The following is a 27,275-nucleotide window of genomic DNA, read 5'->3' on the forward strand; positions in this document are numbered from 1 at the left end:
AATTTTACTTTTTTTCCCCAATTCTCTCCCCCATCCCACTGGGCAGAGGGGGGCAGCGAGCGAACAGCTGTGTGGTGTTTAGCTGCCTGCCGGGTTAAACCACAACCTTCAGAAAGCACTTAAGTGCTTAAGTTAACTGTAAAGGAGCTACATTCCAATACTGATCACTAGCAGGAACCTGACTATATATGTCTAGTTGCTTGAATAGGCTTCAGATCTAGGTGTTTGTACCTTGCAATGCTTTTAAATCTAGTTATGTATGTTTGTTCCTTGGGAAACCTGTTGAGAACTACCAATAAATAGCAGGCATGAGAGAGGGGGACTGGAGGGTTAGGAAGGAAAAACAAGATGGGCATTTGAAAAATATCTGTGTATCTCAGGTGTTTTGCATGAAGCTGTAAAATAATTGCAAGAAAAGTAATTAAACCTCTTTTTTTTCACTTCTTAAAGCTGAACACCTAAAAGATAATGCCAAAACAACATTCAGATAACACTGGATGTTTGGGTTGTTGTGTTTTATTTTCTTTATGGGTTTTTTTTTACATTTCTACATTCAGACCACAGTGGAAATAGTGAAGATGCATTTCACTCATAAAAATAAACCCCACAGCATAGGCACAATAAATTCTTTTGGTTTTAAAATCCTTCCCAAGACCTACCTGTTATCTTGCAGCCATAAACTTCAAACCTCAGTGATACTCCATTTTCCCAAGACACAGGTCTAATTCGCACAAACCGTGTTAAAACTGGTTTGGCAAAAGGTCTGTAAACAACGTCAGTGGGATTGCTATTTCCTTGAAACACCTTTGTGTGGAAAGAAAAAGTATGTATTTGTTAGGCTTTCTCTTAAATGGAGTTTATAATTCTGTGCTTTACAGATAGTTACGATACAAGGTCTAACCAGGGTTATTTCGGGGGGGGATGAGACAAAAGACTTGCATGGGGAATTATTTCATTAAATTCCTAACACAATTTTTGCAGACAGATAAGCTTTCCTTGGGGAGGAAAAAAGAAGATGTAAGGTGTTCAATGATACTAAAAAATAATTGCCACCTGCAGAGTCCTATAACACACCATAAAGCTGCAGAGCAGACCAGGAGAGCTCAGGGCCATCTTGAGAGCAGGATCTCACCTGAGCGCAACAAGGGTCTGTCCACTCCCTGCGTATTTTGAGGTGTTCCTAATGCCCAGATCTATATGCGGGTATGACATGCACTGGTCTTTGTCACCCAAGGACTGCCGTGTCCTGGAAGAATCCCTTAATGCCCCATTAGGGCACTTTTATTCCCCCTATGCACTCGTAGAATGATGCAAAAAGCTACAGAACCTCAGGCCCAAATTAAAGGTTTGGATTTCAATTAGACCACATAAAAATCCTATATGGAGTTAGGATAAAAACATATATCATTTTGCCATCCTTGGGCTTAAGAGTTTTGCAGAGTGTATCGTGCAAACCTTGCTTTGTTAACCTTCCGTTTTTAAATCCTTTTTAACTAGTACTCAGACTTTCTTTCTCCTTGCATACTGAGATGGAAGTTTATTTAAAATCTATATAGCAGGCTCTAAGATTTTCTCTGCGTCCCCTGAGGCTAACAGTCAAATTAGATGAACAATGAGACTTCCACAAGAAGGGACAGGATTGTGCTGTGCTTTCATGTTGAGGATGCTGCAGATGCACTCCTTCCTCGCAGAGCCAAAACCTTGCAATGTTCTAGTCCAAAGAAGGTGATTCAGTTTCCTGCTTCTTCCTCACGTAGAAAGGACCAATTTCCTGTTGTTTTCCATGGATACAAACGCCTCTCCTTTTATGGGAGATTCTCCCATTTCTTACACACACTGTCTACTTTCCTGTTTGTTACTTGCAATAACTGCACTAATTTGGAGCGGAGGCTAGCAGCGCATGGTTGTCAACTCACCAGGCTCAGTTATATCTCAAGGAAATTAATATAGCAGTTTCATATCTAGCAAGAGATTTTAAATGGAGCTATGTTTCTTTTCAGCAACTTTTTTTCTCTGGGAGGACCTGCTGTCGTTTTCTCAAGGTCTGCATCTGACAGAGGAAATTAGTCTTTTCTCAAAAGTACACAACTCCTTATATGTGGTTAGTGCAACACTTGTGTGAGGCTTCCTTGAAGAGATCTGTGGCTGCCTGCTTTTGTTGTTCCTTCAGTAACCAAGTCTCCTTAACTTTTCATCTGAATGAAAATATCAGAGGAAGACTGGTGTGTAGTTTTTTCTTGTCCTGATCAACAGCAAAATATTGCCATTTTAGAAACCGGATTTTTTTATAAACCCTTTGAACAAATAACACAGGGTTAGGAAGTGTTCTCACTAATTAAGGACAGCATGTACAATAGAAACTCATGTAAAATCCACTCTTGGAGAGCTTACAAATTGAAGTTGGTAATGAAAATCAGGCATGGTCTGATTTTGAAAGAGGCATTTGTTCAGATTACAGGAACCAGAGCCAGGAAACCCTGTGTCTCATACCAGCCGCAGCGCTGGCTCCTCTTGTGAGTTTGGGCAAGTCAGTTATTGTACCTTTATACATCATTACACAGTGCCCCCATTGTGGCATTTGACCTTCTAAAGTCCTTCTCTGTAAAACCAGGATCATACCTGTCAAAGAGGAGCTTTCAGGATTCATTTTTTATTGTTTTACAAAGTGCTTCAAAGAAGAAAGATGTATGTGTTAAACACCGCTACCATTTTGATAGATAAGTGTAGTGGACTTGGCAGAGCACTTACAGATGAATCAGGGACAAACCAGTACCCAAATATTTAGAGCTAGATATGGTTACACTGACAGAGTTTAATATTACACAGTTTTTCTGGGTTTTCACAGAAGGGTCGCAGAAAAGCTCTCTTGAAGGGAGGCACCACAAAACCTTTCCAGTTGCATCAGCCCCGGGGAAGACTCTGGGGATGCTGCTCCAGGGCACAACCTGAGCGAGGTGGGAAGGGAGGCACAGCCTCACTGGGACTATTCATGTGAGAGTTGGAGCAGAATTGACTTCTCAGTAATGAGCTTTATGCTCATAGTAACGGATAATGAAGATTTTTCTATTGAGTGTCTAAAGCTGTTTCATTGGGAGGTCACAGAGAGCAAATCCACTGATAAATGGGAAGGTGATAAAAATCTATAAGGATGGAAAGATGTGCCTAATTATCTGTCTGCATGACCCTCATCACTGAGATGCTTGGAAGTCTAACAAACTACTAATGACTTGCTAGCGCTCCTGCAAGACAGCATGGCTATGCACAGGGAGCTGAGGCACTGACACATTGCATATCCAGAGCTTCACTGCAGATAAGGGATGTACATATTTTTTAAAAGGTTCCCCATAATGTTTTCCTCAAGGTCACATAGATAATCTCTGGCAAACTGGGAAACAGCAGCACACTCCAGGGAAAAGACCCAAACCACTCAAATTCTGGTGGGTACAATAGACGGGGCAGCACCTTGCACCCTTTTCAGCTGCTCTAGGCTTTGGATAAACAATTTCTGTGGCCCATTACTACCGAGACAATAGCTATCTTTTGGATTTGGGATATTGTTAACCCTGATCATGCTGATTAAACCTGAGATACCTTATTCCTCTTTTTTTAACAACTGATAGTAACTGAACAGTTTGATAGCCTATTTCTTGGTCGAAGAGAGGTAAAAGAGAAAAGACTTACAACAGGCTTGTTTCCCTCCTTCAGTGTAATCCAGTCCTCTCCATTGGAGCTGACATCTACGCGGTACGTTTTCAGATAATATTCTTTCTTTGTTTCTTTTGAGATGGCTCCCTGGGTCCCAATTCCAGAAACAAAGCGGAGAAGGCCTAGATCTACCTGTGGTAAGGAATGAATTGGGACGTGAGGACAACCTGTTCAGAGCATGACAGTAATGCAGAAGTGACACCCCCCTGCCCATGTTTTACAGAGATAATAAGGATTTTATATAAAGGAAATTGCAACATATTGTGGATAATAACAAAGCCATAATCTCCTCTTTTGTAAACAGTGTCATCACAGGAGATGGGAACATTTGCCTAATTAGCCAGGAGGGCTATTCACATGCCAGAGAATTATCTTTCCTCCACAGGGGAGGAACCAGAGACCCCATCAGTGCGAGTGGGAACCACCAGACTGCAGGGAAGTTACTAGAGAAGTTCCTCAAGGACCAGTCTGGTGAACAATCTTACTTAATACTTTCATAAACTACCTTGCATAGATGCTAATGAAATTCGCTGAGGACACAAAGCTGCAAGGCATTGTCAATACAGAGGAGAGTCATGTAGTGAGAACTGAATGACCCTGAGGACTGGAGTATTAGAAATGGGATGAAATTTAATAGTACAATACCAAAGTTGTGCACTTAGGGAATGATAACAAGAATTTTGCTAAAACCCAGGAGCTCATCACTTGCAAACAGAAGAGGTGAAAAGAATCCTGTGGTGTATTAGTTAGTCACAAGATAGTTAAGAATCACTGTGTGATTTTGTTGGGAAAAAGGCAAATGAGTTGCTTGTACTGTATGATGTATTTGAAGAAAACAGAAAGAAGCATTAACACAAGTGCAATAATTCTGTTCCAACTGTCAAATGTAGTGAACTCTAATCAGTAGAAAATAATGGCATTTTGAACTTGCTGGAGAAATGAGCGCTATGGTGTGCACATGAATGTGTGTTAGAGGCCTTCTCTCTTCTTCACTCATTCTCTGTCTTTCTCCTTCTCTCATGAAGTTACATTGCAACCAAATGGTCAAGTGATTTAGGTTAACCTTCCCCTCCTCCAGTTATTTATTTGTCATCTAGATCTGTTTCTTGATCTGGTTCATCACGTGGCATCACAGAAGTTGTATCGGCATAGTTGGGAGGATGATGTGGGGTGCAAGTCAGTTCTTAGCAAAAGAAACCTTTGTCCCAATGCACAAGTCCAGCTGCCAAATGGCTGAAACTAGGCACAAAACTCTCCCACAGCCAGGTTGATGACCACAGCTTTGAAACACCTGCCATTTCCTTACAGCCTTTCTTTAGACATAACAACAAACCAATTAAAATAAAATCCATCACCCTCTTTCTCCGCAGCTAGAACCTCCTCTTTGTTTCCTAAAGCAAACTATTTAATTTCAATATAAAATTACACTATTCACAAAATATTAATCAGAGTAATTTATTCCTCTAAACTTCAGTTGTCCAGACTTTAGTAGGATAATAATAGGTTGAATTAACCCTTCTCAAGTGAATGTCCCATGAATGTCTCAGGCTTTTTCATTATTTCCCAAGTACGCAGGATGCAGAATGTATGTCCCCTGTGTCCCGCAGGCATCCTTTTTCCTGGATGTATGTCATATATCCAAAGGCGCTGGAGCAGATAAATCAACATGCTCTGCATTCTCTCTCAAAAGGCTGAAGGAAGTGCTATTGAGGACAGACTGGCTGCTCTCTCAATGCCCATGTCATATGCAAGGCATTTTGAAGACTTCCAACACAAGAATAGCAGCCTTGTGTATGACAGATAGAACTAGCTTTCAGGGCAAAGCCTCTGCCCCAGTTTTTAAGGCTGGTAAAGTCTGTATGTAACATTTTAGCCCTTGTCTTTAGGGGTGAAATACTGCAACATTTTGTTTTGTCGTGATAAAAAAATTCAGTCTTAAAAAAAAAAAAAATCCCAGCACCATCTTACAAAAACAATCAAGTGATTTAAAGTAACTGGAGAGTCTCAGATGTTAGATTGTTGCAATCTGAAAGTTAATGGGGGAATCTGGGCATCATTGCACTGAGCAATCTCAGCTTAACTTCAAATGCTCTCCAAACTGTACTCTGCTGATTGTAAAGTGTGCTGCACTGAGTTATGTCCAATACCACATTCACTTCCAGGCTGAAGTGCACTTGAAAATCTGGAAGTCTGAGGGAGTGCAGAGCTAAGTTATTTAAATGATCTGCTTCTCTTACAATTTGAAACAGCTCTTCAGTTTCAAAATGATTAGGGTCCCAAGCCTGTACCATTCCAACTGATTTGAAATTATTCTAGTAGGGGCTTTTTAATATACAGTAAGTACTTCATTGTGAATGAAGTCAAGCAATGGCCTATTACAAGAGTTCTAGGTATTTGAAGCCAAGTTAAAATTTAACATTGGGGATTTAGGGGAAGGTTTGATTAGTTGATGCCTGAGCTAACAATTACAGCTACCAGTCACTGACCGTTCAGACGACTCAGGCTTGTCCCATCAAAGAACTTCAGGTGCCCAAATTTTGCTCAGTCCCAAATGCTGGTATTCAATACACCCCCTTAACTCTTGGGACACTGAATATCCTACAGCATCTATCCCACTACCCAGAACTAAGTCCTAAACATGCAAAGGATTTAGACATTTACCTTCATGCCTAAAACCTGGCAGAATTCAAAAGGTAGGCAGAAATTCTACTGCCAGAAGTTAACAGCTCACTGGGAGAGAGAGAGAGACTCTGAGAAGACCTCTAATTTATTGCCTATAGGTAGGGAAGAGGCAACCTCATTAGCACTCCTGGCTCCAGTAACTGTGCAATACAGTACAAGAGGAGGGGGGCACCTCTTGTGGTTAGGGAGAACATCTCTTCACATAGATGTGCTTTCTCCGGATCAGCAAATCTTTATGTGCTTCTTGAAAACTGGAACTATGTCAACAGCAGCCCTCTCCTGGAGCACCTGGAGGCTGATGGCTCCAGCGTTCAGCTGTGTGCCACAGCTTTAAACTCCTTGCAAAAGCAGTCTGTAACCCCAGACCTGTCACATGCCAGGGGTGTTTGCTCAGAAGCTGATGGAGGAAAAAAGAATAACCTTTCTCCATCAGTGTTTTGTGAGAAAGGAGCAGTGCAAACAAGAAAGGTTAAACAGCAGAGAAGCAGAAGGGCTGGAGTTTTTAAGTACTAACTCTGACTCAGTGCAGTGGTCCAGGAGAGAGGTAGAGCTTAAGGCATTTTCCTCCCTTTGACAGTTCTCTGCAGTGGCCTCTGGAGGAACTGCTCCTTTCCAGGTGCATACAAACAGAATTGCAACACTGAGCACCCCTCTGTGGTGCCTAACTATGTTTGTAAATCAAGCTCTAAGCGTACCAATCTTCTTGTCTAAGTAAGGTGATAGAAATAAGTTACGTAGAAGACTACCTTGGAAACTGCATAACACATCTTAAGGGGCTGTTAAGCTCACCTTCATTAATCATTGTGATGTATTTTTTTTTCTTTCCAGTGTCTTTTGAAACTTTGCTTTCTGTAAAATGCAAAATTGTGCATAAAATACACATTCTAAATGTCACAGGGACTGCTCAGAGTTGAAGTTCAACCATATCAACTGCTATTAACAACTGGAACCTGAAGGTACCAAAAGGTAGCTGTCCTAAGACACAGCTCTTCTGTACCATGTTACCCAGAGGAATCATTGCAGGGGGCAGTAGCTCTAGTACAGCTGTGTCACCAAAAAGATAGGAGTTCTTATGCTTTTTGGAGGCTTATGCTTATAGAGTCCAACTGTCTGTGTAATTTCCAGTCAGCTTAGTATGTCCTCTCCACAGAGGTCTCCAGGTGTTAACCTGACCAGAGGTAACCCATTTTTCTCAGATCCAGTCTCCTCCAGCTGAGATAGTAATACAAATCTTTAACAACTAGCTTTTTGTTTTGGGCTTCTTGTCCTTTTTTGTTCCAAGAACTTGTGTTTCACCTTAAAATGAACTGTGGAGAGAGGTGGTGATGAAATACAGTACTTTTGAAGATGAACGTCAAATGCATTTCCCTGCAATTATTTGACATTTAACTTTCTGAACATATGATAAACAAACATCTGGTATTTATTTTAGAGGATGCAAGCCATTTTGTAAGTTATTGCATGCTGTATGGCTGTGATCTGAGATAGGCAGCTGTCTCCAAACCTGAAATCATGACATTTCATTTCCACGACCAGAGTTTTAGCTTTGACTACCTGCAGTATGTTGCTAGTTCTTTTTTCAAATTTTGCTCCCTTTCATTCAGATTAAAAAGCATATCTTTTCTGGAAAATGATGCCCTAGGGCCTCATCCAACAAACACAGCCTTTGATAATTGCCTACGCTGCTATGCGACCGCCTTTATTGGTAAGTACAAGACTGGGAGCAGACTTGCCTATAGGAATGGGCCCCTAACTTACAAGAAACGAGGAACATCTCAAGTGTGTATTTTTTTCCAAGAAAGAAATGTTCATGTAAAAAAGCGCCAGTTGTTCCTACTTCTAAAATAAATTTCTTTCCTGCGAAAGCATATTGCAAGATGCTAGCTGTTTCTACATATGAATTACTTCCTCTCTATTTATTCTGCAATATCTTTTAGCATCCGGGAAAAATATTTTTATTGCTGTCTTACTGTCTCCAAAAAGTGTGGGTGGGTGACACATTTTTAAGACACAGATATGCAAGGGGTGGCATACGCATTTTATTAGAGACCGGTTAAGGAGAAGAAAAAGAATAACGTTTAGCTCTGCACAATATATCATGTAGCAAATCTTAGCAAACTGCTGGATAAAGAACGACACACAACATGCACAACTTGAAATGAATATTGCTGCTTCCTGTCACCATACAGAACCATGTCATAGCGTGGAAGACCTTATTTTCAGAATGAAAATCTGCCTTGCTAAATAAAATACAGTCATTGAGGGAGCTGTAGCAAGGGAGCAGTTTTACCAGCTTTTAACACTCCTACTGTAGGTCTGTTCAACAGCCTGAGAAAATAAAGGACAAAGTGCTGGAGTTTGATTAACAACAGGAAGCTTTTTGTTGTGGGCATCTCTTGTGGCTTGAAAAGCTGTATAATCCATCACTTGACACAACATACCAAAGTAAATATTTTTAGAGAACTGTGTCATTTCCCTAGATAGCATACAGTGCTCTGAGTCAGATTAACTGTTGTGACGCTTCACTGTTCTTCTGTCAAATATTTAATTAAGCAAGATTTGATCTTTTTTATTAGGTGTTGCTGTTGATTTGACCAATCATGCTCTCCCATGATGTATATACAACTATCACTTAATTCCTTTATTTATTGAGCTTTAAGTAAGGAAGAATATAAAGCTAAGTAAAAATGGCACAGGCTTTAGTAGAAATTCTGAAAATAGTTTCATTAATTTGGTTGGAAAATTACTTCCAAAAATCTTCGTCCTTGAAATGAGTAGTCATTACAAGAGCACAACTCCTTGATTAATGACAGGGTGTAAATATTCATCCTGGGTTTAAGTGAAAATAGTTAAGGCTGTAAACCATCTCAGATCTTTGTGCAAAATTCTTAGTGATATTTGTGGCAGCTCCATAAAAAAAGTGAGGAGAAAATATTGCTGTTAGTAAGATCTCTCTTGAGTCACTGAAGTCTTTCTCATTGACCTTGACAGCAACATCCTGAAAGCCCCAGAAGAGAAAGCAGCTAACCGCACGCTCAGCTTCTAGTCTGTGCCTAAGAACTGTCCTCAGACAGTATGCTTTACTGAACTGATGCTTATGTGACTTGGCAAAAATGGGGAAGCATGAAAGAGAAGATCAGCAAACATTCATGCCAAAGAAATACGAATGCTTGGCAGCAAAAAGGAAATGAACTTTCTTCAGCAGTTGAAATATTCCTCACAATCTTCACCTCCTGCCCAAATCCTTTTCTGCAGCAGAAAAAAACGTAAGTGTAAAGATTCCCCCAACGGAAAACAAAGAATAGACTCAAAGGATGCTATCACATTGAGATACTGATGCTGGGATTGCAGTATTGAGTACAGTAATTTTTTTAGAGGCAGATCAGCCAGTTTCTACAAGAGAAAATTTAAGATAATGATGAAAAAGTATGACTGATGAATGTAAGAGAACCTCAGTCATCATTATAGGGCTGGTTCAAGAAGGAAAAGATGCAGAAAGTGTAAGAAAAATGAAATCCAGAAACAAAAAGGAAAAAAGAAAAGAAAAAATGAAAGAAAAGGCCTCTGTGCCTCTGACAGAGAAAAGATAATGCTTGTGTGGGCTGTGTTGCATCTGGATTCATGGCACATTCTCCCACTCTTATGTTAATTTTTTTTTGCATAAATCAGAAGCAACTAATTAAAAAAGAAATATTTAATTCTGACATGTTCTTTGAACTGGTGTTCCATCTGGTTCTGTTTGAATAGTAAAATCTGCTGTCGTTGTAAAAATTGGCAAGCAGCACTCTGGTGAAGAGAAACAAAAGAGACTCAGTACAGCAGGTTAATACACTAGCATTTCAACTTGAGACATTTCCAGAATTCGGCAAACCAAATCGCTCCAGTATGGAAACTATAAAGATCAAATGTGAAAGACAAATGCTGCAAGTGGGCTGGGAGAAGCACTGCCACTGGTACACATTAGCTCTGTGTGGTATTTTTAGTGTGAGTCTTTGAAGGAGTTTGGTTTAAAAGCAAGGGCAATGCAACGCTCCCCTGAAATGGGCTCACTGTATTGTATGAAATGCATCCAGTGCACACGCAGTGATAGGGAACGATCCTTCTGCTATTCATTTGCAAGCTCCACCTTACGCATTCATGTGGTGCTGTGATGTAACACGATCGTTATTCAGAAGACTCAGAAAATACCTTCTTCTTAATTTATTTTTTTACTTGAAAACTACTTAAAACCTGAACACCAAGATACAATAAACTCTGATAACAAAGGGAGGAAAATGTAATCGTATTGGGATTTCTATAGACTCTGGGATGTAAGTAATCAGCATCTTATGCCATTTGAACCCGCTCTGTAGCAATGAAGAGAAAGGCTGATTAACTCCCAATGCCTTAGAAAAAGATTGTTTTACATCTTGCAGGAGCATATCTTGCTGTGAAATATTACTTCTTTAAAATGAAAACCTTTGCTTCAGCACTACATTAACTTGCAAATGGATAACCTAAGACATGTACAATGACTTGGTCAAAAAAGGAGGAATGTGAATGGCCCCTTTCTCCAGCTAAGATACTTAGGAACCCTTGCTGAGCCATAAATGAGTCAGGAACGTAATACTTTTAATTAACGTTTTCTGAATACTTATTTGTAATTTACATTTAATTTTAAACCTGAGCTTAATCCTCTGATCTGGAATGAAGACAACTATTTAGTGCAGTTTGAATGTAACCTTCCCCAGTTTGTGTTAGAAACTATAGAAAAGGGAAACTCTATAGCAATACTTGCAGAACCACTCTTTTCTGAGAGAAGGACATAATTGTAGAACTTTTTTTCCCCCAAGTGTACTGAGCAACTAATGCACAAATGGGAAACAAGTAATCCAAAGCTTCTCTATCAGACTGCTTCACATGTGAATAACTGGGCTTTGGATGGAAAACACTGAATTTTGCCTATAAAGTTCTTCTGTAGCATTTTTTTGCCAGCTGCTGTCCTGTTAAAATCAGAGGGTACAGTCAGCAGTGCTTGATTTATAATACACTTCGGTATTTTGAATAGAAGTACAACACTACACCTGTGTAAACACACAGAAATAACCTCTGCTTCTTCCTGTTTCACAGCATACCTATGCTAATTGGGTCGGAAGCTGGTAAGTGAGGGGATGATATAATATGCAGGATTAAGCCTCTACTGTCTCAGACAGCACACCTTGATGGCGTAGATAGATCTGACCATGCAATCGCTGTGTTCAGAGAAAGTTCCACTGAAATCACTGGAATTTGCTACACTTGGATGTTTTTGAAAGTTCAGGCTTTGGGTTTTCTATAAAAAGTAGCAACAAAATGGGGAAAAACTGCCAGTGCCTAAGATTTAATACTTTTAAAGCCTAATTTCACTGGCAATTGGAATAGGTGTATAACCTGTGTCACATAGAAATGTATGTATTTTCTTGTGATCAGCTTTTTCATCTTGGAAAATCGGCAGAGTCTCTTTAAATCAGTCAGTCATCCACAGGAGTCTGCATTCATTTATTCTCTGTTAAATGGAACTGTCAGTTTTGTTGCACCAAAATTCGATTTTCTATTTCATACACATTGTGTATGATGATTTTAATTTACTACTGGGTCACCAAGCAAGTCACTGCTTTTTTAAAATATGAGTTTCTGCTACTTTCTAGAAAAATGTCAGGTAGCTGCAGTTAGATGGTGTGGTGAGGGTACTGTAAATGTACGGGGGAAAACGAGAGACAAAGACTATACACGCAAAGATCATTTTGTTTTTTGCTTGGTATGTCCCTCATAGCTCTGAGGAAATGCGCACATGTAGATGAAATATGTCCGAGGCTGTGATTTGGAAGACCCGCTGCTGAGAGTGGTGCTCTCGTCCTGTGCCAGAGGAGGAAGGGGGACAGCAGAAGGGAGGGTGAAAGCCAGTGACTACCGAGACAACTTCCCCTCCGGTGCTAAAGCAAACCAGGGAGACTGGCTGCCCGCAGCTCTGCCCTTCTCTCAACAAAGCCCGCTCAAACTCCAGCCGTGGGGATTTCATTTCCAGGGTTTCTTTGGCCAAAGAATGGTGCCTGGTTTGTGTACCCCCACCTGGCCTCTCTAAAAGTTGCTCTATCTCCAGCTATGTAAAGAGCAAAGCTATTGATTTTTAAGTGCCGTAGCTTTTTTAAATAAACACAGGATGTATTTTCTTAGTTAAGCATGTCGTGAAAGGGGGGAACACTCCTGTGGACAGTTAATTTTTATGGCCTGATAAGACCATTTTAAAATAATTCTGTGCTATGTCAGCCCTTCAGCACATAGCTTGAATTTAATAGGATTTGCAATGGAAGAGTCTGCTCCTGTCTGCGTTAAGGCTGAAAGCCACCTTAGTCTATAGTACAATAATCTATAACCTAAATACGACCTGCTAAAATATGCCAGTGTTTTATATGTGATAGGACAAATTGATCTTTCGAGCAGATTCAGAGAATCCACACCAGAAATGAATTTGGCCCAAAGTGTTCAGTGTGGGAGGCTGCAACGAAGAGAAAGACCAGACTACATAGGTACAGCTGGTTGGTGGAAGTTACGTGTAAACAGTGCTTCTCTGATGAGAAGCCAGTTGTCCCTGAAAACAGAGGAACCAAATCTCAGCTTAATATTTGGTCAACTGTGTTTTCTCTGTTAGTAGGTTTTGTTTATCAGACAGCTATGAAGTTTACTCTGATGCCTTTTTAAAGAGTTTTTTAAAACCTTGAATGAAAACATTAGAGGTAAAGCAAAAATGGAAATATTTCCTTGTTGAAATATACTTCTTTCTTCTTTTTTCCTTTTTCATGGGAAGAAGACAAACTGCTTTCTGAAGGGCAGGTATTTAGCTTGGAAGAAATCTCATTTATCCTTCCACTTTACCTATCTTGCTACTGTTGTGAAAATGTCATCTAATGGGCAGAACAGAATTAAACTGGGACAGAAAAGCAGGATGACACAAGGACAGGGGAGGCAAATAATAGCTCAGCAACAGAAAATCTGGAGCACGGATTCTGGGACGGGGAAGGGCCCATAGGACTCATGAACTCTTCAGCTTCATACTACTGTGCAGGTGTGGAAAGAGTGAATAAAAATGCATAATCGTCTCTGCAAAGCACTCAGCAGTACACCTAGCATCCCCAGCCCAGGTTCGGTCCCGTGAGAACAGAGACCTTTATCTCAGTAACAACTCTGCTTATTATAACATGCCTCAGCTGTGCGTTCCTACCCAAGGCTGTTCCTAGCCACTACCCTTAGTCACTTAACTTCTAGCCTTGAGCTGTACCTCACCCGTAGTTTGACACCTGCCTAGTCTTGTAGGTTAATTTATTTCTGCTGGACTCAGAAAAATCTCCTTCTGAGATACCTTCCTTCACATCTGCAGAAAGTCCTGGCTGTGGTGGAGCAGATGTGTTGCAGTGCCTGGTAGCTGGGTGGGCAAGGCTGCCTCAGCCCCCACGGGGTCTGCAAGCCATCTGGGAGACAGCTCCCCTACCAAGCAGAATGGCACAAACAACTCATTTTTTGGCCTGATGGCAGTTTAAAAACCAGCAAACAGTAACAAATATTTTGAGTCAAGCCAAACACGTGAACCTGGTGAACAGAAAAAAAGAGAGAGAGAAGAAGAATTTTGCACAGAGTTTTTTTAATTGGCTTTAATTTCTGTGAAAGAAAGTAGAAGAAAAAGATGTGATTAAAAAAAAACCTGTGGTGTTTAGTTTAAAACCATATTTAAAGGTTTTAATTTCTTTCCCTCCTGGAACCAACTAGTGAGATAAATTTACAAAATTATTTTAGTAGTTGCTGAGCCAGCGCTTTTGCTGGACACATTTTTAATGCGCTATCTCAGCTCTAAAGGGCCATCTGTCTTGAAGCCGTTGAGGGGATGTAGGGCTGGACTGGGAAGTGGATGCATAGGTAATTACAGAGTTATATACAAACTACTCAGATCTCTGCATAATGGATCCCCTGAAAGAACTGAAACTATTATAATGATTAGGCTGGTAATGGAGGCTCGGAGGGGCTCTGCTTCTGCTGCTCCTCCATATGTTGCATGCAGGATTGCTCAAAGCCATGCAGGACTCCCCTCTGTATTAGGGCTGATGCTGAAACATGTCAGAGGGAGGTAGAGAGGATTTTCTTCTAAACTGCGTTTTGCACCTGCACTTCTGGAGCAATAAGGCTGCCAACGGTTTTGCACAGTTCTCTGAGCATCCCTTCAGCCTCCCCAGAGTGATAAATCTATGGCTGGGAACTTTCTGGTACTAAAATAGCTCTTAAAGCACTTTGAATAATCAAAAAAACCTTCATACTTCGTAGGGCCCTTTTATTTCTCCCTCTCCCTCTTGTCTAATTTCAGTACTTGCCTTTGTGAAACTCTACCATTTATTCCCATGTCACAGTAAATAAAGGTACGAATGTATCCTGCTGGGTCAATTAACCCCAGTTCTGCGCTGTGTCACAGTCTGTACTGGCTGTGATTTCCAGAAAGGAATATTCTTTTGTCATTCTTTGCCCATGTGCGAAGTATGTTAAGACCATAAGATAACTGTAACACTTTTCCACACAAAGCTAACTCTGCTTGTTGTAATTTCTGGAGTGCAGTTATGAACAGTAAAATGACATGAACCAAATACATGACTTGTATTCTAAAGTGGTAGAGAAGACAAAGGACTGACAGTTTTTGTGCTTTCATGTCAGTGTGCTCTCTAATGCTGGGCAAGCCCCGCCACAAAGCCGCTGAACTTCAGCTCTCAGGCAGTCCTTCAAAGGCTATAGGAGAACTGGGAGGCCGAGGTTTCCCAGGTTTCATGTTATTCTATGCAGTAATATGATGCACTTCACTGCGATATCAAACTCCAAAATAAACAGAAATAATAAGAATAAAAATACCAGGCATTGTTGACTTGAACTTCCTTGAGCTTTCATGTGAAATATTTAGATAAGCTTGCTCGGTAAAGTCAACCTAAACAGCTGCCTGATGTAAGAATAAACCTGTTAATGAAACAAATGCGCTGTGCAGCAGCATATATAAATACTGACTATATTTTTAAGTGAATACCTGATAAGGAAATAAGCTATGACACAGATGAAAGGTCGAGACACCAAATGATGAACTGCAACTATTTTCAGAAGTGTTACAGGAATAAATCTGTACTAATCTATATACCAGTTCACATCAGCGATGCATGCTTCTGGGTTTCACTTACAAAGGAGCAAATAATAAGGAACATAGGTTACTGCAAATGTAAAGGAATGAAGACAAATGTGGAAGGAAAATTCCACCTCAGAGGTCCCCCTCATTCTGGTGAAGTGTATACATAGAAGTGTTTTAAATCAATGGAAGCGTATTTTCCTTGCACGGGAGAGTTAGTGTTAAATAAACAACTGATATTTCAATCAGTGGAGGCGAGGAGGATCTCCCAGGTTGCTTTTTGAGGAGGCCTATTCTTACCTCTCTCTGGCCTTTCTCCAGATCCCTAAATGCTGCAAGATGCATAGGGAGAATTTTGCACCACATCAGCTGATATTCCTAGGGCTGACTGATCTAGAGGTCTAGAGAAATACTCTGCAAGAGTCGTAGGTGCCGAAGGGATGGGTAGGGGACGAGGTGGAGACGGGCAGGCAGAGGCCAGAGGGAGCGACCAGACCTGCTCCCGGTGCCAACCTCTGACTCCGGCCGTTTCCACGTGATACCAGACCTGTGCCCTGCTGAAAAACCCAGCAGTAAAAATTTGGGCTGGATTAGCCATTTATGTCATATTAGACAGAACATACAATAAGGAGTTCATCTTAGCATATGGCCTTATGTCAGCTGCAGAATGACAGATAATACCCCATCCAGAGTATAATGTCTATTTATGTTAACCCCCTGTTAACCTTTTTTGAACAAATTTGAACCGGCAGAGTGTGTTTATACCAGAGTAGTGCTTTTTGTTTTATGGCTGCAAAGTTTTGATCTGATACTAGGATTCTTAAAGCTGGATTTATGGTTTTGTCCAACCCCAGCCACAATATGAACTGAAGATCTTGTGTTGTTAACAAACATGCTTTGCTTTCTGGGCAAGCTGGAGGTCTCGCTCAGTGTTACAGGATGAGAGAAAAATTGTGCCACCCAGAAACTATCATCCAGCTTGATGAGAGTGTAAAGATTTGTGTTATATGCATTAGAAGAAACATTTTGATAGAAAACATACAGATTCTGCAGTAAAAGTACCCAGAAGGTGTTGCTCCTTGCGGGTTTGAAAACCCACACCATTATGAGGATTGATGATAGCACAGGTTCCCAGTGACCCTGGTAATAGGCAATCAGTCTCCCTTCAAAACCACACACACGTGGGTCTCAAGTGTCTTTAGCTGACGGCACCTATCCGGCCAGGCGCTCCTCCTGGAGCTCCCCCGGCTCCTGCGCTGCCCTGGGGGGCTGCTGGCCACGACCCATCAGGGCGTCCCTGAGGCGCCAGGGCTTGCCATGCACAGCGGCCCGTGGCTCCTGCTCAAAGGCTTCAAGAATAAGATGCAAGAAGTCCCCTAAATATAAAGATTTTGCATGTTACTTTTTCAGATGAGTGTAAACGTAACTGCTGTTCTTAAACGCAAACATTAAATCTACTCTGTAAAAACACAATTACTGCTGCCATGGCAGAAATCAGTTATCCCTTTTGAAGGAATGCCTTGAAAATGCAATCATAAAATCCCTGCATGTTATGGATTTCATTAACATTGTACTCCCCTAGGATTCCCAATTGCACAATAACAGGAGTTCTTTAAATTTTAAATACCACAGACAGGAACAGTTTCACTAAAACCAGATGTGAAACGCTTGCACTGGCCTTCTTACTGGTTCTAAGTACTGAAACTGGCTGGTAATTGATACCTATTGACATGTTTGTTGTTCAGATTACAGAAATGGAAACACTATACTATTTTTCCTGTGAAAGGATACATTAATGAGGGACAATGACTTCGGTTGCAATGGCAGTTCCCTGCTTTTGATTAAATTAAAGGGCTGGGTTTATTTTTTATTTTAAATTATGCTATTTCACACTGAAGGGCAGTCAAGTGTGTGAAACGTAAGTGTAATAAACAAGTAGACTGAGCTTAAGGTTGAGGAGCTAATAACATCCCATATGACAATAAACTAACTTCATGCTTATTTTTGGCAGCCCTTGCCTCATGCATATCTTTATTCCATTCATATTAGAAAATCCACAAGACTATTAATGTGTTTTTAAAGAAGAAATTCAATCTGGAGTGACTCTGTTTCTGATTATGGAGTCACTCCAAATCTCAAGTTAGTCGAGCAATTTTAAAAAGTGTGTTTGAAGGTAAAAATAAAATGGAGAAAGTACTGTGCAGACTTATGGCGTGACTGTGCTATAGATATTTTGAATCTAAGCTTTGACATTTATCTCAAAACAACTAAGGAAAGGAACGGACAGACAGCTTTCACTCAGCAGAGCCTGGTAAGCAGGCAGCATTCAGATGAACTCAGGAGTTAGTACCTTGCAGCCACAAAGGCGCAATCTAGTTTTTCCACCAAAGAATGGGTTCCACATCCACAGATGGAATTCATGAAAATCCATTACTAACAACAAGCCAACACTATTTTCCTAATTCTTTTCAGCCAAATGGTCTGAAAGAAGTCAACACCTCAAAGGAGACAATCATATCGCATGCCCTCTAGACGTCCTCTATAGATACCAATCTCCCTTTGCCAATACTTAACTGAGGTTTTTTGTTTCTTTTGTCTTAGCAAAAACATTAACCTTGAAGGGAGGGGTAAAAGGAAGGGAAAGGAGAACTATAATATTTCCCCTATACAAAAAAATTATACACTAAGGAAATTAGTATTTGGAGCTGAATCTTCAAGCTGCTTCACCCATGTATGATTGTACATATCTCATATATATGCCCTAGCTGCATATGCATATTAGCAGTTTGAAGGCTGACATCACTACTCAACCAGCTGCAGTGCGTGTGCAGGTATGGAAACTTGCAATCGTGAAAAGATTAATGAATACTGATATACACAAAACCTTTCTCTCTCAGACAAGGGCATATAGGCATAAATTTTCACTTTAAAAGTTCCAAGTTCAGCATTGCTGTATCCTTCAGCCTGTTTTTTGCTGTTGAATATTTTCTAGAGTTCTTACACTATGCAACAAAAATCCATTTACGCCATACCGCACAAAAGCAAATACTTCAAATAAATGACTAGTTCACAACAGCATACAGAACAAAACAGAACAAAGTGACCTCAGTCCTTCATATACAAGTGTCTTCCTCCTTTTATAAAATATTATTTTTTTCAACGAGTAATTTCAGAGTATTTGATTAGTTGCATGTCCTTGGTTGTTTGTCCGTAAGATTTTATGGAGATGAACATTTGTTCCTAGGGATATTTGTAAAGAGGAAACATGGGATTTCAATATTTTATCCAGATACAAATTCACAACATGTGCTTACTGCCAATGGCATCAAGCCTTTGTAGAAGATGGTGGTTCACATGTGCAAGGACCCTGTTATTGAGGTGCCTGATGGTCTGAAGCGCTTAGCACCCGTCTCAAGATTGTCAATTAAGTTTAACAGGAAAGCATTTAGAACATTAGAAGCTTGAATTAGCAATGTTAGTATTGAATTAAACCATAATAAATAAGTATAAGAATTAATATCCTCCTGACACAAATGGAACCAAAGATGAGTTAAACTGTTGTATCTTGTGAAAAGCCAGGGGATGGCATACTCAATCTCCAAACTAGTTCGGTTGCTTCTGCTACATAGGTTGAGTGGTAGAAATGATTAACAGTTCTTCTGCAACACGTGTTAAGCACGGCTATTCAATGCAATGACTCTTCAAGCAAGACTTTGTAGGCTCAGTCTTGCAAACAAGAGCCAGCTCTGCAGCTAAGGCTGCTACAGCCTAGTCGCCCTGTCATGAAGTCTGTCTTGGGGGTGCTGGTCCCACCACATAGGTCCTGGGCAGTGGAGGAGATGACCTAGGGCTAGGCTGCTCCGGGAAATAGTTCATGCTGCCTTTTCCAAACCAGGGTCTGGGTGAAGTAGATGAGAGCTGTGGCACGAGCAGTATAGCATACAAATAACCACCAACTTCTTGGCTGATGTGGTAGCTGGAGGCAGCGTAAAGCTGCTAAAAATTACGCTCAGTGGTTGTTTCAGCCCCTGAGCACCCTGGTTTACGGCAGAAGGCAAAGGAGGCTGAGAAATTCACAGGCAGGAGGCCTGAGGTACCCTGAGCTGTTTTAAGCATAAACCCCAGAGTAGCTTGGATTCTGTTATGTGTTTGTTATTAAAAAAGTTAATGGTTAAAAAAAGTCCTTTGAAACTTTTTCTCAGAAAGATCTAGTTCTAAGTGAAAGGATTAAGCTATATATGTATGTACGTAGTCATCATAACTTAATAAAGTTAATAAGCACACAGAACACATGAATGAGATTTGACTAGCTCTCTTGTTTTGATTATCCAGTCATAAATACGTAAGTGACAGCAGAAAAGAAGGAAATAAAGAAAAAGTGGCGGCCCTCCGACCAGATGAAACACATGGAATTTGATTCTGAAGCATTCCACCCTTTTTCCATGTGCATTCCGCGGATTGCAAGTGGCAATGATTAATAACAAGCCTTGCACTTAGATAACACATGGATGATTCTGATGCATTCCACCCTTTTTCCATCATACCCAATTTGCCAAGAGCTCAGGATGTGTAGGGGCCCCTAAGCTGGACACCTGACACCTCCATTGTGTGCAAAGGATCAGAAATGAAAGATTTCCCCCTCTTTCTTCCCTTTACTAACTACTACTCAACATGTTTTTAAGCTTTCTTGCAGACAGCAAACCTCACAGGAAACATCTTGATTCTGAAGCATTCCACCCTTTTTCCATGTGCATTCCGCGGATTGCAAGTGGCAATGATTAATAACAAGCCTTGCACTTAGATAAGGCTGGGGAGTTTTTAACATTTATTCCTAAGTAAGGAAAAAGGATCAACAGACTTTTTTTTGCCACTCTAAAGTCTGATTAGGTCCATCATACACGATTACCAATTTGCCAAGAGCTCAGGATGTGTAGGGGCCCCTAAGCAGGACACCTGAGAGTCCCATTGTGTGCAAAGGATCAGAAATGAAAGATTTCCCCCTCTTTCTTCCCTTTACTAACTACTACTCAACATGTTTTTAAGCTTTCTTGCAGACAGCAAACCTCACAGGAAACATCAATGTGAACATTCGTATGGATGGCTAATGAGGCATTGTTTTTATATGTCAGTTAGTAATTTCCTATAGAAAACAACAGGAGCAGGAGGAATGTTTCAAATATACGAACAAGTTTTCAATATTAGTAATATTGATCTAATATGCTCAAGCCTTTCTCTTAGCTTTTGCCAACAGAAAAAGTATCTAGATCATAACTAAGAAGTGTAAGTCAACCTACAATTGAGACAAATCAGTATTTTTTTCACCTAATGGTATTAATATTTGCCTGCTACTATAGATTATTTGTATACAGTAATTCATATGAATAATTCTAACCTGTTCAGGAATCATGTGCCATTAAGCTATGGACCTGATGACAAATAGCAAACAACAAGCCTAAGTAGACTAACTGAACTCAAGAAGTCTCTTCTTGGGGTCAAATGTTTGCAGGATTTCTCCTGTATTAACAGAGCAAAGCCAAGGCGGCCAATCTTGCTAATGAATGTTGTGTTTAAGGACATGGAAGAATAGCCACTAGACAGAGATCACTAAACTCATCTCATATGTAACATATTCTAGAAGGGACATAGGTCTTCTGAGGTGAAATCTGAGTGGATGAAAACACCATGCCGTATTAATGCTTAACTGTAATCAGCTGGAGACACAGCACATGCTTAGTTTACTGGGACATTCCACTTTAAGTGCATGTTAAACTAATATTGACTTTTCCACTAAACCAAAATCTCTGTTATTTGTGCCCAGAAGACAGAAAAAACAATAGACGTGGGAAGCAAAAGAATTAATCTTCCTGACCTTTTCTTTTTTAATACCTTTGGGAGTCAGTCTTTTTTTGTGTGTCTAATAGGGAATGTGAGCTATTCACTTGCAATGATTCTTAGATTATGTAGAAGTACTTTACCGTGTTATTTTTTTTCTTTATTTTGCATTCTCCACATTCAATAAACTCCACAGAGTATTATTAATAATAACTTTAAAATGTTATCTTTTTACCTGTATCCATTCTCTGGTAGAATCTTCCCCTGGGGTCCATCCATTCTCAGGGTAATTTAGCCGGGACCTTTCTGAAGACCAGATAGCACTGTACTGGGAGGAGACAGTGATTTGATCAGAGTGAATTTCTCCTGACTCCATACCTAGTGGTTCCATGCACTGGAAATCTGAAGAAAAATAAATTACCATCATTATTATGGTCAGCTTTTTGATTTCGACTTTGAATAATAAGAACGTTGTCCTGCTTTGAATATGAATATCTAGAGAATTTATTTTTATGTGACTTTGAATTCTTTAGCAACTTTAAGTGAGGCAGTATTGGGCTTATGGTGTCATTCTTAATACTGTCATTTGAGTTGCCATGGCAATTCCTGCAATAATAATGCTATACAAATATTTTTAGCCCAGCATTGTAGCCATTTCAATATAGGACAATAGAACTCTCTTTTCTAGGGTAGCACAGGCACTTCTGTGGATTCATAATATAAAACAACGTATGTTCAACTCATAATTATGCACAAAGCCAGGAAAGACTAACCAGATGACTGTATAAAGTAATTTTATTTTAAAACTATTTACTCCAGTACAAAAAGTATAAAATGTTTTAAAAATATTATTAAAATTCCAGCCATTCTCTTTTGATCCTGGACACTGGGAAGAAATAGATCAACAAAATCTGAATCCAAGCCAGAAGAGTATTGACCTAAGGGAATTACCACTTCTTCTATAACGTTCTGTGTTTTAAATGAGTTGATCATCTCCATCCAATCTCTTTTTGTGGACATAAAAATTACCAAGATAATTTAGAATCAATTGACAACCCAGTCACTATAGTGAGTTCAAAGGCTGATAGGGCACGGAGACTAAATTCTTCTCTCACTCTTCAAAAATAAAGGCTCCAATCCCCACCAAAGCAAGAGAGGTAGGTGGCTTTAGACGGATCCTCACACCCAGCTGCTCATGCGCCCCTCTGTCAGAGGTTTACCAACCCCATTGCAAGGGCAGGAAAAAATAAAATGTGCCTATGCTTCTGTTCAGGGACTTCATAGTATATTAATATAATTCATTCCTTCATTAGCAGTTTAAGGTAAAATACCAGTGTGTGAAGTGGAGGCCCTGACATTTGGGTACACACTCCTTTTTATCACACCTTCTCTGGAGCTGACGTATCTCTAACTGAGGGTTAGATGCTGAGCTGAAGGTTTCAAAATCTGAGCTGGAAAAATGAGCTTTTAATAAGCAAAGTTCTGATTTTTCAATGAAAATTAAAATATTCTGAAAAAAAATGTTTAAAAACTTTTATTGGGGATCCAAAAACTTATATTCAGAAATGCTATCAGGGTACCTTATAGGAGTTGTAGTTACGGTGCCCCATAACTGAATTATCAAACGTGTTCCCAAACTGCATTTTCTGTGGTGTACCACCCTTCCCCCCATTTCTGTGCTGCTTCAACTATTAGGGGCCTTGGGTGACGTACTGAAACAGAACTACTTTAGGGTAAGACTCAAGGTAAATTAACTTCTGTTTGGAGTCAGAAGGAGAGCCATAAGCCACGACAAAGAATTCAAGACATGGTAGGTGGGAGTCATATTAAAATATCTAAAAGGTATGTGTCTAGTTTGATCTAGACATGTGGGCTTTCCCTGTAGTCTACTGAGAGGGACAAGTACCTCCTGGGGACATCTCGTGTCTGAGATAAGTAGCTGAGTTGTCCTCTGGAGGTGACCATCTCTGTAGTGACAACACAAAGAGCAAGGGTGGCTGAAATTAAGTGAGAGGAATCACTCCTCTGTCTAAGCCTGCATCGTAAAAAACGTTTCCTCTTATCATCCAAAAGAGTTTTCACACACACTAACTTCTCCTGTTCTGTGGTCCTGTGTTTAAGAGCCGAAGGCATCCCAGCATAGCATATATTATTAATTCTGGCTCCAATGTGATGATGCCTCTACAGCCCAGGGAGGATGGCTGTGGAGGAGGTGGACATGGGGACCCAGGTTGGCTGTGCTAGCTAATGAAGGGGTAGGAGCAGCACCTAATAAGGAGAAGCCAAACTAGCTGGAGGTACAATCTGAGAGAGATGGAGGAGGATGCTTCCCAGCCACAGAGGCTGGAGTATGTTCTGTTCCCTCTTCCTGGCCATGCACGTACAAGAAAGCTATTAAAGAGGCAAGGGGCAGAGGAGAGGTGGGGAGTAACAGGGATAATTTCAGTTTACTCATTTTTCTTTTTTTCCTTCTTTGACTAAACAAGTACATCAAATATGGGTGAATCCGCTCTAAACTCGGTAAGTCGCAGAAAGGAGAGAGAGTTTGATTTAAAGTGTGTGTTTTATCATCGAACAAAGCAAGGAAATCTGCAAGGACATGGTGTAACACAGCCCGTTATTTTCCTGCATCTGCCTCACTTTGTTTCATTCTCTGTCCAAAGGGTAAGCATGAAAATAAGGCAACTGGGAAAAAAATATGAGACAGAGAACAAAGCTTAGATAGCTTATGAAATGGTTTAACAAGAGCACATATATTAAATGGGTTCTTTTTATTCAAGAAATCGATCATCAAAGCTTATTCCATGTAATAAAAGAAGGCTTTGGATAGTGCATTCATTGTTCATGTTTCATTGTTTTAATGCAAGTGTTCAATTGCTCTGCATTCCTGCGTTTCCTTGGTCAGCACAGTTTTTCACAATAATTATCCCAACTTCCTGGCAATACCGCAGAATAAAACTGTAAGGAGAATTCTGCTTCTTGCACTGCTTTTCAAAGGGCAGCTGTTCTTTAAAAAAAAAAAAAAAGAAAAAAGCAAAACAGAACCAACCCTTCCCCACCATCTTATTTATTTAAGGTTTCTTCAAAGTTTCAGGCAACACCTGGTGTGCAAGAAGACATAACAGAGAATGTTTTCCAAGAAGCTCTGCAGGATAGATAAATACTGACCTTCTGATACACTGCTCTGTGACACGCTGTAGTTTGCTGAGAATCCCTCTTTTGCTATTGCACTGTCGGTGTAAAATACCATTGAAAGAATCCCTGTTGAAGATCGGACACGTCCTGGGTTGTTCTGCCCACAGTAACGCCCTATGTGCGGGCCAACTGCAAAGAGACAGGATATAATAGCAAACCACCAGTTCTACTACAACAATAGATGCCACTACAATAGCCTCCTAAAAAGAGTCCCTCAGCAGGAAATAGTGAACCTCTACAACAGTTCAAAATCACAATCTCATCAATAACTTAGCGGTGAACAATAAATTGCTTATCCTACCCTACTAATCTTACTTCTAAAATGTTCCAGATAGCACTGCATAAACCTCTGAAAATGTAAAGAACCAGGATTTCAAAAAGTGTCCTTTAAAGTGTGCAGAGAGGGCAACGATGCACAAAATTACATGTACAAAACACCAAAAGTATTTTCCAAAGTGTGATTGAAGCACCCATTTATGACAAGGACATCTGAATGGCCTGATTTGCCCACCCCGTCTACAAGATGCTCTGCTTCTAGGTTTTATGCTCAAACTGCAGATAATCTGTTAATTTTATAGTGAACGTAGAAAAATATTTGTGCACTCATATTGAGGCTATGACCAATGACTCTTTATCCCCTCCTATTTAGGCTTCCAGCACACCTTCATTTATCTTTTGCCCATATGCTCAATATTAAAGAATATTGTAAAAGAATTCAAGAGGAAAATCTCAATCCTTTAAAAGAGCAAGGATTTCTTAAGTATATCTCCATGTCACAGAACATACACACACATACGCACATACATGATCTCTCTCAGTGTTAATAATGTATAAACCAGTTCCTGATACTTTCTGGATTTCCTGTGCAGTGAGATAATCTTTTTCCTTAATTAAACTACTCAATTCACAACCAACATATGTGGCCTTCTAGCACTTCAGCATTCCCTACAGATAGGTCCCTAGGCTGTTGAATGGTGGTACATCTGTGCTTACAAACAATAAGAAAAGATAATGCTAAAACCCATCCATGGAGTCAATCATGAAAATCGTAAGACATCATTCTAATGCTTATACCACTGGCTTTCCAGGCTTAAACTAACAGCTTGCCATTTCTCTAGGAAGTCCATTTCACTTTCAGTTTAAAATATAAAATGTTTATATATCCTAGTTATTCACAGTTCAAAGAAAATCCTCAGCTAATATAATTTTGTAGTCATTTATTGGCATTTTCCAACAAGTAAAACAGTTCCAGCTTGGAATAACTTTATTATGTAAACTACACATTTCTGTATGGCCCTAGAGTTGCCAGAAAGAGGGAGCTCAGGTGTTACAGCTCTTGCAGCCAGCATGTGCTTTTCTATCCATATTCTGGCCGTAGTTAGTCTTCGGTTGCCTTGGCAATCCCATGGCATTTAAAATACCTGCCAGTTCAGCCCTTTTCCACCAGGGTTGTTCAATGCAGTATTGATAGAATGAAACACCCTATAGAGGATATGAGTTGAATTCTTCCTCACCCTAGAAATCATTAAAGCTTTACAGTTTTATTATTTGGAGTGAGAAAGTTGTTTTAGACTGTTACCATTAGTGGCTTTTTAAAAACACAAAATAATGCCCCCACTCCAATTGCTGCAGGTTTTTTTTTTCTTTGTATTTTCTATGTGCCAACAGCTCTGATCCTGCTCTTTCCTGCAATGGCCTTTCAACATTATAGCTGCTGATGTTGCTCTGAACTGCGAGAAAATAAGGAGGATAAGGCCACCATGTTATGGCACTCTGAGCCTCCCTCCTCCCATTTCCTGTAGGGAAGCCTCTTTGAAATGACAAACAGAAGAGAACTTTGTTTAAAGCAGACAAGCTTTAAGATTCCCCATGACTCACTGGTTTATAATTTTTAAGACATATTTAGTGATTCTGCATTTCAGTCTTCTACAGATTGGCCCTGCTATCACAGTACTATTCTCTTTTCTAGCTGTGTAGATGCAAGAGCTAAAAACTTGCAGAATATGACACAAAGAGGTATTGAATTTTTTTGCACAATATGTAAACCTCAGCCTACTGAGCTAATACTGTATCGATCTGAGCAGAACTGGATGAAATAGAGATTCTTATTCTTCTCTACATAAATAGCTAACACAAAGTTCTTCTTTTTTCCTTTCAAGTCTTGAAAACTTTTGAATGACAATAAATTATCAAATGTTTCAGGTGTCACCACATCAAATACATGCTGTGTGGGGAACACCATCTGAGGGGATGATACTGCTGTCTGCTTAGGTAGACTATGCCACTGCTTTTTTTTAACCATCTTCCTGACCCTTCCTTATGAACCGAGATGGGCTTTCATAATAGACCACATACAGTTCCAAATGGGAATTACAGGGTGGCAGGTGCTGAAAAGTCTTTAGGCCCAGAAAGCTCTTTGCAGCCTCTACCTGTAGACCATCATGTCACTTTGTCAGCATCTGCTAGGAAGGCCTACTCCAAATATGAGTCACTTGGAAATGTCCTCACTCAAGGACACTTCTACGTTACCCGCAGAACAGAGGCATTTCGGTGAGCCAGCCACTTCATTTGACTGCCCATGCTGTATTTCTGGGACCTTGGCTCCTCTTTCCACTGGCATTGTATGATATAGTGGACAACTGAGTAATTTTCAGGTTAAAAGATGGAGCGGCAACTAAGAAACCTGTTTTGCAAGCTT

General features: G+C 40.1%; 1 protein-coding gene across 2 annotated transcripts in view; it reads right to left on the reverse strand.

The window, feature by feature from the left end:
- Positions 1 to 27,275, reverse strand: part of NRP1 (neuropilin 1) — a 115,810-nt gene that overhangs the window by 31,106 nt on the left and 57,429 nt on the right. For both annotated transcript variants that reach the window (XM_009278629.1, XM_009278627.1), the window contains exons 5-8: positions 24,551 to 24,706; positions 21,618 to 21,784; positions 3,682 to 3,837; positions 660 to 804 (exon numbers count right to left, since the gene is read on the reverse strand). In XM_009278629.1, the coding sequence (XP_009276904.1) occupies positions 660 to 804; positions 3,682 to 3,837; positions 21,618 to 21,784; positions 24,551 to 24,706 (624 nt within the window). The remainder of the gene's footprint in view (positions 1 to 659; positions 805 to 3,681; positions 3,838 to 21,617; positions 21,785 to 24,550; positions 24,707 to 27,275) is intronic.

This window comes from Aptenodytes forsteri, unplaced genomic scaffold, assembly GCF_000699145.1.
Source record: "Aptenodytes forsteri isolate BGI_AS27 unplaced genomic scaffold, ASM69914v1 Scaffold257, whole genome shotgun sequence".
NCBI classification, from domain to species: Eukaryota; Metazoa; Chordata; class Aves; order Sphenisciformes; family Spheniscidae; genus Aptenodytes; species Aptenodytes forsteri.